Source organism: Leucoraja erinacea, chromosome 33 (genome assembly GCF_028641065.1).
Source record: "Leucoraja erinacea ecotype New England chromosome 33, Leri_hhj_1, whole genome shotgun sequence".
Lineage (NCBI taxonomy): Eukaryota > Metazoa > Chordata > Chondrichthyes > Rajiformes > Rajidae > Leucoraja > Leucoraja erinaceus.
Window position 1 is genome coordinate 11,940,697 of NC_073409.1, and position 16,996 is coordinate 11,957,692.

Genomic DNA, 16,996 nt, shown 5'->3' on the forward strand with positions numbered 1-16,996 from the left:
AACTCATTGCCCGGCAGTTCATTCTACAGCAAGACAGTGATCCCAAACATACTGCTAAAGCAACAAAGGAGTTTTTCAAAGCTAAAAAATGGTCAATTCTTGAGTGGCCAAGTCAATCACCCGATCTGAACCCAACTGAGCATCCCTTTTATATGCTGAAGTGAAAACTGAAAAGGACTAGCCCCCAAAACAAGCATAAGCTAAAGATGGCTGCAATACAGGCCAGGCATAACATCACCAGAGAAGACACCCAACAACTGGTGATGTCCATGAATCGCAGACTTCAAGTAGTCATTGCATGCAAAGGATATGCAACAAAATACTAAACATGACTACTTTCATTTACATGACATTACTGTGTCCCAAACATTGTGGTGCCCTGAAATGGGGGACTATGTGTAAACACTGCTGTAATTTCTACATGGTGAAATCAAAATGTATAAAAATGGCCTTTTTTAAAATCTGACAATGTGCACTTTAACCACATGTGATATTTTTCTATTCCAAATCTCAAATTGTGGAGTACAGAGACAAATAAATAAATGATGAGTCTTTGTCCCAAACATTATGGAGGGCACTGTAGTTGAGCTTGGCAGTGCCGGCAAACTTTTATTTCAGAAAAAGTTAATTTCTGAGTCTGGACTTACACCTTCTCATTTGATTAAATTAAATACTTTGTCTTAAATACCATACAGAAAATCCCATGAGGCTGACAGGTTGCCAGTATGCAATGTCCACATTAGGCTCAGTATCAAAGTTTATTTTCAAGTTATCTTTGAGTTTCAGCATATTTTAGGGCAAAAAGATTGTCTTCTCTGCCATTTCTCGTGAGCAACAGGCTGATGTGTGGATCATTCTTTAATCGGCTGGTGTGGTTTGTCCCCAGGGATGTGTACTGGGCTAAGCCTCACTGGGAGCAGGTCATAGTGACTTGGGATGTGGCTGTTCTTCGGCAGGTCATACGGGTTCTGGTTGCAGCTTGGGGCAAATGCCTGCCCACCTTGGACCACGCTTATAGTTGGCTCTAGAAAGAAATGAAAACAAAATTGTAGCAAAGATCGACATTGTTTTGGTAACTTCAAATCCTGAGAACCTGGAGGGCAAGAATAATAGTTGTGACTTCCACTCTGTACCCACTCTGTGCTAATTATGAGATGGCAATTCAGTTTGAGCAATTGTCCCCCTACATCTCCATTTATATTATTCGAATAGATTGGTTTTAAGAGATTGTCCTTGGCTAAAATGCAATAGATCCTTAGATAGGCAAACATTCAAACTGAACATTTGGATTCAGAATGGTGTTGACTTAATTAGTAGCCAAAAATTAGGAGAAATAGGAACAAGGCCACAATCCTACAGCACAAGGCTCTTGCTCCATCCTCCTAGTTGACTGCTGGGATATGTGGAAAAGGTCAGAGCCACTGCCACAACTGTGTAAAAACTGGGCATCAGATTCTGGTCAGAGAGTCAAGAAGTGAATGGAACCTTGCGTCATCGTTTTTATATTTTAACAAGAGAAAGTCACTACAATGATCAGAAAAGTTGATCCAAGGACTTGTTCAATACAAGTCTTAATCGTAAGACTTCTCCCGCCCGAGTTGCGGGGTCGAAGAGCTCCTGGAGCAGGGCCTACATCACTGCCCCGCGCGGCTGGAATGGCCGCGGACTCTGCGAGCGCACACCGGGGGCTCCAACATCAAGACCCGGTGTGCGACCTCGCACCACCCGGCGTGGCTTTAATGGCCGCGGGACAATCGCCATCGCCAGCCGGGGGCTATGACTTTGACTCTGACATCGGGGGGGGGGGAGAGTGCAGTGGAGAGAGAAGTTTATTTGGCCTTCCATCACAGCTATGTGATGGATGTTTATGTTAAATGTAATTATGTTGTGTCTGGGGTCTATTTGTCTGTAATGTATGGCTGCAGAAACGGCATTTCGTTTGGACCTCCAGGGGTCCAAATGACAATTAAATTGACTCTTGACTCTTGACTCTTAAGTCTTTTGATATCCTGAACTAAAGTAAATTTCGCATCTGCGTGGATCCTGGTCAATTAGGGATGAGACAATCATGGAACTAATTATGGGTCAAGACCATGGAGTCTGTAAGAACCCAATAAATAATGGGCTGAAATCAAAATACCAATCTCTAAAAATTCACATGAAGTAGGGTGGAGATAATCGAGGCAGGGTCTGCAGGAATGTGAGGTGGGTGACTGGAAAGATGATAGAGATAAGCATGGATAAATAATGTTTGACCATAATATTACCCTTAGAATTATGACATGTGCAGGATAAATGCAGAAAAAAAAAAAAATATTATAAAAAAATATTGGGTGGTTCCCGATATGCACTTGCCGACTTCGTAGATGTTTCTGTTTTTGGTGGTTTCGGTCTCTGGGTAGGGAAGGTCTCTATGGACAGGGGACTTCATCTCTACGTAACTGCTCTCAGAATGTTTGCAGGTCAGCACTGGTGGGTCTTTAATGGTGGCGTAAGGGTTTTCACTGCTGTTTAGTGAACATGTGCTGGAACTGCAGACCGAACCCTTCACATAGTCTGTAAAAATAACAAAAAGCAAATTAGAGATCCCATTTAGTTCTGAGAAAGCAGAAAAACATAAAACTAGGTACACAAAAAAGCTGGAGAAACTCAGCGGGTGCAGCAGCGACTGGAGCGAAGGAAAAAGGCAATGTTTCGGCCTGAAACGTTGCCTTTTTCCTTCGCTCCATAGATGCTGCTGCACCCGCTGAGTTTATCCAGCTTTTTTGTGTACCTTCGATTTTCCAGCATCTGCAGTTCCTTCTTAAACATAAAACTGTAATGTTTTATACCTCAGTGTGCAGTGCAATTGTGCAGTGTAAACATCTTCAATTGTAAACTTCAGCAAGAATCCTTGATCTGGAACACTGACTTACCTCCTCTCCTAGAGTACGCAAAGCACTCTCGATGTGATTTATTCTCACATCTTACCCAATTACACTCTATGCAATAGGACCAGATGCCTCTCTGATACGATCAACAATACCCATCTCTGCTCACTTTAAAAATGTCTTCTGCCCTCTCTCCCTTTCTCACAATTTCATATGAATTTTCCCAGTCATACAGTCCACTCTCACTTCCTGACTACGACAGCCAGTTATAGTTTTCAGACGGTGCCATTTTCTGCGGTGATCATACTGGGACTCAAGTTTGTCCCGGTATTGTCTCTTGACATCCTTAATAGCTTTACAAAAAACATAGTGAGCTTTCTTGTAACGCTCGAGATCGTTTGACTTATGACAGTTGTTGGGGACATGCTGAACCTCCTAAGCCGTCTAAGGAAGAAGAGGCGTTGGTGTGCTTTCTTGACCATTGCTTCAATAGGGTTATAATAGGACATCAGGCAACATCAATGGTGATAGTGCAGCCCTGCCTAATGTGCAGTGCTTTCTATGTTCACTTGAGCAGAAGGCCAATAGGGCTATGACATCTGTCCCATCAGACTCGTGTGCTCTTCCAGGGTCACTGTTGCAGAAGTTAGACTGGCCTTCCTGACGGTGAACCCACGGAAAACAGCTGGCCCGAGCAGAGTCCATGGTCGTGTCCTTAGAAACTGTGGATCATCTAGCGGGAGTATTCACGGACATCTTTAATCTCTCCCTTCTCCATTCTGAGGTACCCACCTGCTTCAAGAAGGCCACTATCATCCTGGTACTGAAGAAAAACAAGATTTCATGCCTTAATAACTACCGACCAGTGGCCTTGACATCCACCATCAAGAAGAGCTTGCGAGGCTATTAAGGAACGCATTAAATCCAGTCTACAAAGCACTGACCCACTGCAATTGGCCTACCCCCATAACAGGTCCACGACTGATGGCATCTCCCTGGCCCTATTCTCATCCCTGGAACACCTGGATAAGAGGCACACTTACATCAGACTTCTATTCATAGACCACAGCTCAGTTTTTAATACCATTATTCCATCCAAGCTCATCTCCAAACTCCTGGAACCTATAGTCATCCCTCTAACTGGATCCTCGTCTACCTGACCAACAGGCGACAGACAGTCAGTGAGGATAAGAGACAAATCATGCTCTACAATAATCCTCAACACTGGTGTTCTCAGACCCCTTCTTTATTCCTTATACATCCATGACTGTGCAGCCAAGTACAAATCCAATTCAGTTTACAAATTCGCGGACAACTCCACCGTAGTGGGCCGGCCATCAAATAATGACGACATGGAGTACAGGAAGGAGATTGAGAACTTTGTGACCTGGTGGCAAGACAACCTTTCAATGTCAGCAACACAAAGATAGTGATAGACTTCAGGAAGCAAAGCAGTACGCATACATTGACGGCGCTGAAATAGAGATGGTTGAAAGCTTCAAGTTCCTAGGAATAAATATCACCAGCAACTTGTGTTCGACCACCCAAGAAAGCACACCAATGCTTCTATTTGTTTAGAACTTGTTTAGGACTTTCAGCATGTCCCCAACAATCTCCGCAACTTCTACAGATACGCCATAGAAAACATTTTATCGGGATGCATCACAGTATCAACTGAACCATCCTATCAACAACTAGAGAGCGGTCCTGAGCTACTATCTATTGCTACTTTCTATTGAGCTTCTATCTATTGCAATCTGGCACACTGACCTCATTGGAGACCCTCAGACTAATCTTTAATCAGACTTTATCATGCACTAAATGTTATTCTCATTATCATGTATCTGTACATTGTGGACAGTGTGATTGTAATGTATAGTCTTTCCGCTGACTGGTTAGCACGCTAGAAAAAGCTTTTCACTGCACCTCAGAAACAATAAACTAAACTACTTTCTCCTGCCTCACTTCCATTCCTGCTCATTCATTCCTCACCACAACAAGTTGAAAAAGAGTCCTGACCCGTAACGCCACCTATCCAAGTTCTCCAGAGATGCTGCCTGACCCGCTGAGTTATTCCAGCACTTTGTGCCTTTTTTTTTGTAAACCAACATCTGTAGCTCCTGATTTATCCTTGGAAACATAACATCTAGTCTCTTCAGCTAAACTGTTGATGTCAATTGTGAATAGCTGGTGTCCAAGCATCAAACCTGCCCCAGCCTGCTCACCTGAGAAGCATCTTATACCTACTCTATGCTTTCTGTCTGATAACTATTTCTTAATCCATGTCAGTTCATCACCCCGTTTCTGTGTTCCCTAACCTTGTTGACCAACCTGCTCCGTGGATCATTATTGAAAGCCTTTTGTAAATACAAACAGGTCATATCCACTGGTTCACCGTATCAATTCTACAAGTCATAAATGCAAAGTACCCCTATAGATTTTCATTTCATAAATCTATGCTGACACTGCTTGGTCCTTTTATTCTTTTCAAGATGTTCTACCTTATATCCTTCAGTGAAAACACCATGTTGCACCTAACAGGTCAGTAATGATGTGCTTTCTGTGTCCTTTACCTTTTAAGTAAGACCTCCACAAACAAGTAAGACCTCCACAAACAGTAAGACTAAAATAATTTGACATCAGTGATTTCCCTGGTTTTCTGGGCTAACGGGACCTTCAGCTGTGCTGTAATGTATTTTGAGTGGTGGGACCCACATAATCTCAGGACCTGCCAAAACCAACAGCAGTAGCCATAAAGATTGTAGCAACTTTAATAAGGGAAACACCCAAAGATGCACTGCTGAAGCATGCAATGAGCTACATAATGAGATCTAGGGGGAAAAAAGCTTAGTTAAACAGATAGATTTAGAGCACATCTTAAAAGTAGAAATTAGTTCAAGAGGATTGGAGAGGAAGCACCGAGTTAAGACTTTAGAATTTGAAACCATTAACTCGGTAACAGAATCCCTTGTTATTGGCTCTAGCCTTCTTGATGTCATTTAAAATGTGCTCAAAATCCATCTGTCTATCTTTATGCTGTGTGTTTATGGGAGAGCGATGGGTGGGGACTTCACACAGCATCTCCCATTTTTCTTTCAAGGTTTGTGTTTGATCACTAAGTCCCCAGGACGTCCCAGTCCATATTCATCTCTCAGTGAGCTTGGCCATAACAACTGCCCTTACACCATCATTGAGTGCGTAAGAGATGCATACATATACAAACAGGTAATAAATAAACACAATGAGATTGAGGGAAGCAACGGAAAAAACATACATAGTGCATCCTGATGCGCAGGAAGCACAAGGGGCAGCTTACCAAGCTCGGGCTGTTTCTCTAACAAACATCACAAAGATTTGTAGCAAACTAGCAACATTTCACACTTCAAAACTAACCCATTATTTCACACGTAAAAACATTGAGTGACAGCTGTAAAAATTCAAACATACGGGAAGTGAACTTTACAAATAATATTTGAATAATGCAGAATAATGACTGAAAGAGGGAAAGAACTACTCCTGCCCCCTCCAGCTGCCCCTCTGCCACTGACAGTAATCCGCTGAAACTTCCTCCAAGCTCCAGAAATGGCTGGAAAGGAAGAAAGAGGAAAAGTTGGTTAATGGCAGAGATACCCAGACATCTCACCACAGTGTTGGCCAGGTTTGCTTTGCCAATTACATTTGTTTGGTTTTGCTTGGTCATGACTTGACTCTGCGTTTCATATCATCAGGCTCCCTAACACCCCTCACAGTTACGTCCACGTGTCTAGGAAGCTGCTCCTGGGGGAAAGGGTCAATTTAACAATGCAAATACCAAGGGCCAACACACAGAATCCCAGGTGCACTTGGCCCTGGAGCATTACTGTTGCAGCATCTCCTCTTCCTGATGACCCCCTTCACTGTGTGTAGGTCCAAATCCTGATGGCACTTCACCAAAAGCATAAATTGAAGGTGTGCCTAGATGGTGCAGGAAGCATTACAACTGAGTCAGACCTGGTCCTCATGTTACAATGACGGAGAGCGGTTACAGTGCTGGCAAAGCCAACCTTACTGAGATAAATATGGAATTTAGTTAAAACCCGGAACCAGCTGGGACTAGCAGAATCTGCTTTACTGTAGGAGTAAAAATCTGAAAGAAAAACTAAAAATGCTGTAAAAGCAACTGAATGCATTTGGAAATAATTATAGGGCGACGAGGGAAATGTTGAGCAGTGGAAACAAACTGGAATGCTCTTTAAAAGAGCGAGCACAGACACATTCTGTGATCCGACATTCACAGCAGAACAAGCAGCATCTGTGGAAAGAGACGATGGATTATGCGGTTTTAATTGGATATATATGTGAAGATATGGTAACAGAGACTAAACAGCTGAATTGTCCTTTCTTTCTGAGGGACAGCACTTAGTTAATCATGTATTATAAAGGGAGAGTGCCTTCCACGACGAGAGGCTGAATGAGATCTTTTCTACACCATCAAATTGAGACAAAATGTCCCACTACATTTCCAAAGAAGAGCAGGGGCATTTAGCAACAATACTTTCCCTGGATTTCACAAGGTAGATGTGGCAATGATCTTTCCCTTTGCGGAGTCCAAAATTATGGTCACAGTCTCAAAATTAATGGTCAGCCATTCCGGACAGATATGAAAAGAGTTCATGAGTTATTTTTACAGCATCAGAACAATGTGCATGGCTATCCATATGCCAGTATGTCTGAATTTCTTGCATTATAGATGCAAATTGTAAGACTGTACAGCTGTCTGCAGCTGTATTTCCACACTGTGAGAGGGCATTCCATAACCTCACACTGCAACTTTCATACACAAATCAATAATGCATCAACCTCAATTATCATGTCGAGCTCCTTGCTGTGATCGTAGTTTGGGTTGTCAGTCCACAGCTTCGCAATAGAGGCACATCAGTAATTCTGTTCAAATAAAGAAATCAAAGGCTGTGCAGTACTTTGGCAGCAATGTGATTCTATGGGAGCTATAGAGGGGAGATAGGACAGTAAAGTGAGCATTCACCTTGTCACCAGTGAACGAGGTTCATCTACAATATTACCACTGCCATTTTAGCCAAAACATTTCAAAGTAAAATCATGTTGAGGGCTTACTGACCTAAATCATTCAAGTTACTGTAGTTTCGCCATTCAGGATGCAATGAGTTGTTGACATCTTGTCTACAGCCTTCATGCCCAGAAAGCTCTACACTCTTGAGACTTGAGAAAAGCTGTTTTTTTGTCTGTTTGTGAATTAATAAAAGATTCAAATTTAGTTCATCGGGCTAACGTTTGGTATGACAGAGTTGTCACTTCAATTTTAAAGCTCATTTTACATAATGTAATGCATAGCCCAGTGTGTATCAGGACATCGTTCTAAGGGGTCAAATAAATGATTACAAGTAATTAATTGATTAATATTCTCTGCTGCGATCTGACGATGGAACAGATCCTACAAATTTTAATATGTTTTTTAAAATACTGCCACATGTCCTCGGTGATTAGATGTGATCAGGTACCAAACTCATAGCTGCGTTTTGTTTAGTGTATTTCCCCTTCCTCTGGCCCCTTGTTTACCGCTTGAAATTTCTCTCCCAGACATGGTATCTGCATCGTGGCTGTGTATAATCCCAAGGGAGATTGCCTCCCAGGCGAGAGGCTGACCTGAGGGAAATCTCAAGTCTTAACTATATAAAACTGCCATTGTGTAACAGAGCTTCTTGACACAATGACACCAAGCTGCTTTAGTTTAAGCGTATGGCTCCAATTTAATCTACTTTTCTCTGTTCTCAGCTGTAGCTTTGAGAACAGGTAGCATGCTCTTGGCTCTGCCTTTCTGATCATTATTGCCAGGACATTTGAAAACATTGCACAGTGATAGGGTTCCCAATGTTCTCTCTGCCACAATGATTAGCAGCAAAGCTATCTCCATAACTTGAGCCTGCTGCAGTGTTTTATGCATTTATCTTGCTCGGATGTCAGTTTGGGGAGAAATATCAGTAAAACATTTTGCTGCATTTAAAAGGTGGATGGAAATTATTTAATAAGTTGCGATTGTCTTTAATGCTTGCCAATTTTACCCAAAGTAATTATCTAATTAGATTTGCAGCATTTGTGGCTTTAGATCACAAGGTCACAAGTGAGTGTTACAGCCACTGCAATTTAGTGGAATATTGTTTTGATACATACCTTAATGTGACAGCTTCCATCTGAGTTATTGATAATACGAGTGAGTCGGCCACATTGGGAGAGTGTGTGGTAACTAGGGTTGGTGAAACAGTGAAGGGTGCTGGTACTCTGAGATGGATCTAAGGAAAGATAAGTCAGCACAAAATATACGCACATGGAGTAAATATAAATATATCTAAGAGTGAGACAAGCAAAGACTGAGCAGAGGGACAGACAGTAGGAAATGTATGGTCCAAAAGAAGTCTGAAAAGCAGGAACGAGAATAAGAAAGGAAATAGAGACAGAGAAAGAAAATTAATGAAAGATTAATGATCTCCAGTATCATAATCACCAATATCTTCTACATTAAATGCCTGTGGACACTTTAATGCTATTAAGACTTTCAAATAAGACACAAGTGTGAAGCAGAAACAAAATACATTGAAGTAGAATAAATAAGCACACATCGCCACAATATAACACACTGGTTGTATTTTGCAAACAAATCTGAGCCAAGAATAAATGCTGTAGAGACACTGAAATGCACCAATACGTACCAACTCTGCAGAAAGAACATCTGAGATGTTGAAGGAATTCTTGAGACCAGTCACTTACACAAAGTCACTGTAAAGATTACATCAGTTCAACCCTGCAAATGTTTGCTGAACACATTATTTCTGACATCAATAAGATTTTGTGGAAAATTGGAAACTTAAACACATTACTCGAGGAATTGAGTTACCAGCCTGAACTACTCCGAGGGGAACAAAGCATTTGGGAGTGAGAAATGTTTGACTTAAACTTTCTTTTTATTTTCAGTCCGTAAGATTAGTTCTCTTATACTTTAGATCTTCCCATAATTATATCACCCACAGTTTCCTATTCATTGTATGTTGTCTGTAGGATACCTATTAAAGTGAATGGGATAAATTGAGAGCTTTTTCCAAAAAAACATCACCAGCAGGATGGGAAGAATGTCCTTCTTCTGTATTGTAGAATTCAATAACTTACAGCTAGCTGCCAAAAGTTGAATTAGTGGTGATATTGAGGTTTGTTTATTTGGCCGAGACTGAGAAAATACTGCAAAGCCAAATGCCACAGAGATATTAAATAAAAACAGAAATGGCTGGAAATATTCTGCTGGTCATGCCACATCTGTTGCAAGAGAAACAGAGTTCACGTTTCAAGTCAAAGACCTTTTATCAGAACATTCAAATGGGACTTTGATCTGAAATGTTAAGTCCGTTTTTCTCCCCACAGATGCTGCCTGACCTGCTGAGTATTTTCAGCAGCGTTTTTAAATTTTCATGTTCAAACAGTCCCCAACTTACACCACATGCACCTCTATTCAAGTTCCATCCTTCACATTCAAAGTCAGGTGGGATCACAGATAGGTTCAAACATCTCCAACTCCAAGTACCATTCAGACATTCACTACTCTGTGTGAAATCCGTACCCAGACATGTCCCTCGGTGAAGCATGGTAGCGTTACAGATGGTGAATACTAGCAGGGCAGTTCATTGGTTTCAATGGCAGGATCAAGTATTACCATGAATCATATCTAACTACTAAATAAGAAACACAAACATTTCTCGTCACATACCTAACGATATAAACTAAACCAAGTGAGTTACAGTTTGACTGGTCCAAGAGAGTTTTATTTTTTCCCCCCCAAAAGGTTCTTACAATTAGCCTCATGAGCGAAAGGCAATGGTGACACACAAATGACCTATGATATCAAGATGAAGTAGAACTATGCAATACAGAGAATTGCAGACAAAAATATTAAACATTTTGTACCTCCAAAAGGTCAAAGGTATCAGCTATAATTCTGTGACGGGAAACATAATGGCTCGGACTAAAACATTTTCCTACCTTCCCTGCCTCATATCATACCTTGGACCAGACGCTCTAATTCACAGACACTCTAGCAAAATAGAATAGATCATTCTAAAACTCCATTCACAATCAATTAATGACATTTCAACTGAATTATTTATCCATGGCACATAGTTTCCCAGAACAGATATTTTATCTATCATGGTGAAAATTGTAACAATATGAAAAATATATAAATTTACAAAATGGCATTCAAGAATGAGCCACGGATCATGTTGATTTTTTGAATCTCTTCCTCTTCCCCACCATTACTGACCTTGGACTCACTGCCCAGTCATTCTCACCCCTCCCTACCATACGCCCACTCCATTAGTCACTACACTACACATTAGTGATACAATGACTATCTCCCTTCTAGATTCTTATGCCAGTATAGAATAATCACACACTGTCCAGCCTGGTGAAACGGTAATTGATGGATGTTGATACAGGTTTTTTTGTTAAAGAGAATGAGGATTCCACCAAAACTATTCAACCCTAAAAAGCAGTTGAACTGTTTAATCTCCCACAGCAACCCTGACGTTAATATTAACTACAATTTGTACTGGACCACCAATGTTGAAGTTATAGCCAAGAAAGCACACCAACACCACTACTTTCACTGAAGTCTAAGAAAGTTCAGCACGTCTTCAATAACGCTTATCAACTTATGGAATGCACTACAGGAAACATCTGATCAGGACACATCACAACTTGATATGGCAACAGCCCCACCCAAGAAGCAAGAAATTGAAATGATTTGTGGATGTAACCCAATCCATCTCATACACTGCTTTCCTCTCATCAATTCCATCAAACCAGCCTCCCACCACATTGACTTCATCTACATTTCACACAGCCTCAAGAAAGCAGCCAATATAATAAGAATCAATTACATCATTCCCTCTGCCCCTCTTGTCAGGCAGAAGATATATAAAAGCTTGAAACCATGTACCACCAGATTCAGAAACAGTTCCTTCTCCAATATTATTAGACTAGTGAACGGTCCTCTCATAAGCCAAGGGTGTAATCCTGTGCACGAAGGAAATGCAGATCCTGGTTTACACCGAAGATAGACACAAAATGCTGGAATAACTCAGTGGGTCAGGCAGCATCTCTGAAGAAAAGCAATAGGTAATTCTGATCTCCCAATCTACCTCAATGCACCCATTACACATTTTTAATACTCTGCACTCTCTTTGTAATTGAAACTGTAATTCTATAACACCATATTCTACACTCTGGCATGTTCTCTTTGCACTATTTGTACTTGTGTATGGCTCGATTGTACTCATGTATGGTATGATTTGACAGTGTAGCACACAAACAGTTTTTCATTGTAGAGTGATACGTGTGACAATAATAAACAAATACCAATAAATTGTCCTTACCAGAGAGGGAATAATCTTGATTAGTCATCCGCATGGCAGGTGTGTAGGATACACTGGGCATGCCATGCCCTTTCTCCTTTTGCTTCCATTTGTACCATATGAAGAGAGTCAGCAGCATTACTATAATCAGGAGAAGAAGAATGATCCCAGTAATGGCTCCAACAGAGTGTCTGTCTGATGCTAGAGCTGGACTAATTCTTGTATAGGGGTTCAGTTCATCCATTAACAGGGCAGCTGTATGATAGAATATGCTCATTAGATGAAGAATGCTTGCAATTAGACCACATTACATGGAATGACAAAGAATGTACAGCATGGTAACTGACCATTCAGCCCATTTCCCTCCCACACAGCCCGCACAAGCCTTCTTCGCATCTCCCTACCACAATATCCCTCTCATAACCCCTCCAACTCTCCTTTAATATAAAGAAACAAAAGCAGGCCACTGGCCTTTGATGCATGATCTACCATTCAGTACGTTCATGGTTAATCTTAAACTCAGACCACTTTCCTGCACTAGCCCCATATTCCCCAATTCTATCAATATCTAAACATCTATTGATAGCTATCTTGAATATACTCTGTGACTGAAGCGTCATGGCCTCCAAAGGCTCAACATCCATTGGTTGAGGAAATTTCATCCAAACTCAGTCCTGAATGGCTAGTTTAGTTTAGAGATACAGCATGACAACAAGCCCTTTGGCCCACCGTCCACACCAACCAGCGATCACCCCATACACTAGCACTATCCTACACCCCAGGGACAATTTACACCATACAAAAGCCAATTAACCGACAAAACTGTATGTCTTTGGAAAGTGCAAGGATTCCAGTGCTCTCGGAGAAAACCCACGCAGCCACAAGGAGAATGTACAAACTCCATACAGACTGCACCCGCAGTCAGGATCATACCTGGGTCTCTGGTGCTACAAGGCACCAACTCTACCACTGCGCCACCGTGCTACCACAAGTTCCTATTTTGAACCTACGATCCCAGGTTCTAAACACCTCAGTCAGGGGATATATCCCTCTGCATCTAATCATGAAAGAACCCTAAAATGAACAGAGTACATGTCCAGTCTGTTTAATCTATCCTGATGTGATGAACATGTAGCTGAGGAATTAATCAGATGAACCTTTAAGGCTTGCCAAAGCAGATAGACCTGAATTGTACATGATATTCTAGGTGTGGTCTTAAACACATCATTCCTCTCACTACAATTACCTTGTCACCACCTGGTATGCGGTGAATTTTACTTTCCGGAGATTAAAGGGTGAAGTCAAACAAAAAGTTATTCTGATGTTTATGCAAACTTTGACAAAGCCTTTCCAGTTTTCATTAAAATCACTCCCAGATTCTGGCATCCAATATATGACTGCAGTGTGACTGCAGTGAACAGAAGCTGCAATTGCATAGACACAAGACCCACTTCCCACAAGTTCCCACTTTATTTACAATGTTCATTTAAATGCCACTTGCAATTCCTCAGTGAATTAGATCAAGATTTCCCAAATACCCAAATCTTAGATTTAGATTCAGGCCGGTAATCCAACTGGCAACTACTTTGTTTTGTAGTCACATGATCCAAGTACCTTGGTCACAGCGGATGCCTTTGAATCCAGGTGTGCAATAGCAAGTCCCAGTCACGTGATCGCAGGTGGCATTATTCAAACACTTGCACAATTGTTGACAGCTATAGCCAAATGTACCAGGAGGACATTCTGAAATACAATGAAAAAGGATGTAATTAGGTCCCCCTTGAGATCAATATTTCAGTAACATAAGGTTTATAGCAGTTTGTAACAGTGAGCATCAGAATTAGCAGTTCTTCTTGGAAATATTCTTTAAACAGTTGTACTTGTTTATTTTTTCCCCCATATAAAAGGTTTTTATATTGAACAAGCAAGGATGCTTTATTAGGCTTTCCTACTATTTATTCAGAACCTATTAAAAATCTTGCCTCTCTGCCCTTGTCCCATCAACCCTCTACATTATAAATGCTCTGTCCTCATTTATATAAGAGTCTGACTATATAGATTTCTTTCTCATTACCAGTGAAGTATGTAATTATAAACTAGTCAACCCCTTGTCAAGCAGAGGCAGGCAATCAAAATGTCATTTTCAGGTTGTAGTATAAAGCATAAATGGACCCACACAGCAACATGGTACAGATCTCTACACTCAACTGAGATGAGTATCAACTGCTGTTAGATGACTATCAGTTTGTCGAATGATTCACTTTGATTTTCTCGAAACTTGCAAGTCATCTAGTTCAAGAAGCTTTCCATGGCCCAATGGGGCACATTCAAAAGGGCCAGAGTATGTGCTTAGTGGACACACTGAAGCTCGTGCAGACCAGAGAAGAAAGGAAAGGTCTGAGAGGAAAGGTGGCAGATTAAGGCCCACCCACCAATGCACACTAAGGGGCTGGAAGAGATAAGTGAATGGATAGGAGGTCCAGATACAGTTCCCTTTTCACTTAGTTCTGTTTCTTTTAATTCATGCAACATTTCCTTATTTTATATTTGCATTGTAGACATTTTATTCTCAAAATTTGTTAGTTACTTTTCAAACTGGAAATACTCAGAAATTACAATTCCTCAGTGATTTCCCAAAGACCCAAATCTTAGATGCCATTAGAGAACGCCATTCTAATTGCGTGGTGGTCATATAAATTGTGACAGGAAACTTGGCACTTGCTTTGACTCAGTCTGTGCTGCAATTTGAATTTCAGGCTTTGCAGGCCAGGCCTAAAATATTTATGGTACAACCTAAACTTACAGAAGATAGATAGGGAAGTTTCATCAAGATAATGTAAAACATTTGCAAAGGTGTTTGTGTATTTATCAGACCTTTGCTATATTAGCCCAGCATTTCATGTCTGGTTATACCATAAATGCTGATTATTCTGTGATCAAAAACCAAATGCTTCCATGTGTTATGTGCAGTCAATCCATTGACAAAGTGAAAATAGAGGCATTGTCAACAGCCCAGCTTGCTTTGGTGCAATGACAGGTTCAGTACCTACTCATCTTCAAATGGGGATGTGCTGGCACCAATAGAGAAGTAGTGGGAGACAATGAACAGCTGGTGAATTGGCTCCTACAGAAGAGCTCTAATTCTGTCAGACAATGCATTACTCCAGTAAACAACCAAGGTTCACGAGTGCAGCTCCTTTGAAATACAGTACTGACAATTAAGCAAACATTAATCTGTGAATATAACTGCTGTCATGTCGCAGGCAGAATACTTCACTAGCAAATTATTATGTGTTGCCTTGAGGCTGTAAGAATAAAACAGAAAAAAATGGATCAATACATACAATGTTGAACCTTATTCCTACTTTACTTAAATGTCCTGTCCATTAATGATTCAATTTCCATCCAACCTAATACGTGAGAAAATGGATAATATTGTTGGGTCCCTAACTTTGGTAGATTCATCCGTGACTGCAATTTTTGGTGCCTACAAAAGTATGATATGGAGTGGTTTCCCAAACACAGGGAAATCCAGACTTAACATGCATTACATGAATAATCCCTGTGATGACGAAACATGTAGAACTAACTGAATTTCATGGTTTCCTGTTAAAGAGGGAGGACCAATCTTCACAGCACAGCTACAACCAAGAGACACATGGTGTGCAGACAGGTAGGAATGTAATTACAGAGAGGGGTTTGTACATTAATTGGAGTGAGCTTGGGGAGAAAAGATATACAGATTGGTTTTTGGTTCTCATTTTGTGTCTACACCACTATCATTGCATGAGTGACAAGTAGTTCTCTGCAACATGGCTCTGTACTAAAAATATGCAGAAACACCTTTAAATACCACTCCCAACAGCTCATTAAGGTTATGTCTAATGGCTAGTGAGGAACTGAAAAGGTTTAAACTCATCCTATTCTCGAAAGGAACTACTTCCTGCATTAATGACTGGTTCTATTGTTGAACTTCAGAGATATTCATGGGGAATTAAAATATCAGCACCTGAGGGTTCCCCCCATTGAAATTAATACAGGGAAATTTCACATCATGTGTTCTGCTAGAAGTACCAAGTGGGCTTAAGTAAATTGTGTGGTATTTTAATTGCAAGAAAACCCCTACTAATTTTTTTAAAGACGTGAAGCAAAAGCACAGTGGTTTTACCATCAGGTATGTTGTGTCCCAGAAAATATCACGTAGTTGAACCTTTGATTAAGACTGACAGGGAAACTGGATGATGCAGTTAGCAGATTGCTAAATACATGAATGGTAAATCTTGAAATCTCCAATATATATGGTAGGAATGTGTGCGTTAATGGGAAACCTTCCCTTTGGCACCTCTGTCTCACTCACTCTGTTCACAATATTTCCCGAAGAATCCCGTTCGACACTTGCATCCTCCTGTCTCGTGATCACAATCTGCTCCATTCTGGCACTTGCAGAGTTGGATGCAATCTTTTCCAAAAAATCCCACTGGACATCCTTGAACATAAATTCTCTGTTAGAAAAAGCTCTGTAAGGTTTTAATACTTCCTGAACCATGGCATTCCGAACCATGAGGGAAGAGCAGGGTTTGAGAACTGCAACTAGTTCCAAGGCGTCCTAACTACAGATCTCCTGTTCCCAGCATCAGCAACTCTGGGAGGTTCGCAGAGGCTAGAAACAGAGACATGTTGTGTTTGGGACTTTTGCTAAAATCTGCCATAACA

General features: G+C 40.9%; 1 protein-coding gene across 1 annotated transcript in view; it reads right to left on the reverse strand.

Annotated features, from left to right (window-relative positions):
* Positions 1 to 344: 344 nt before the first annotated feature.
* The window catches only part of megf11 (multiple EGF-like-domains 11), a 177,504-nt gene continuing 160,852 nt past the window's right edge, over positions 345 to 16,996 (reverse strand). Inside the window, exons 17-23 of the mRNA XM_055661343.1 lie at positions 16,641 to 16,769; positions 13,898 to 14,026; positions 12,305 to 12,538; positions 9,057 to 9,175; positions 7,987 to 8,110; positions 2,356 to 2,556; positions 345 to 1,024 (exon numbers count right to left, since the gene is read on the reverse strand). Of these exons, the coding sequence (XP_055517318.1) occupies positions 852 to 1,024; positions 2,356 to 2,556; positions 7,987 to 8,110; positions 9,057 to 9,175; positions 12,305 to 12,538; positions 13,898 to 14,026; positions 16,641 to 16,769 (1,109 nt within the window). The 3' untranslated portion in view covers positions 345 to 851. The remainder of the gene's footprint in view (positions 1,025 to 2,355; positions 2,557 to 7,986; positions 8,111 to 9,056; positions 9,176 to 12,304; positions 12,539 to 13,897; positions 14,027 to 16,640; positions 16,770 to 16,996) is intronic.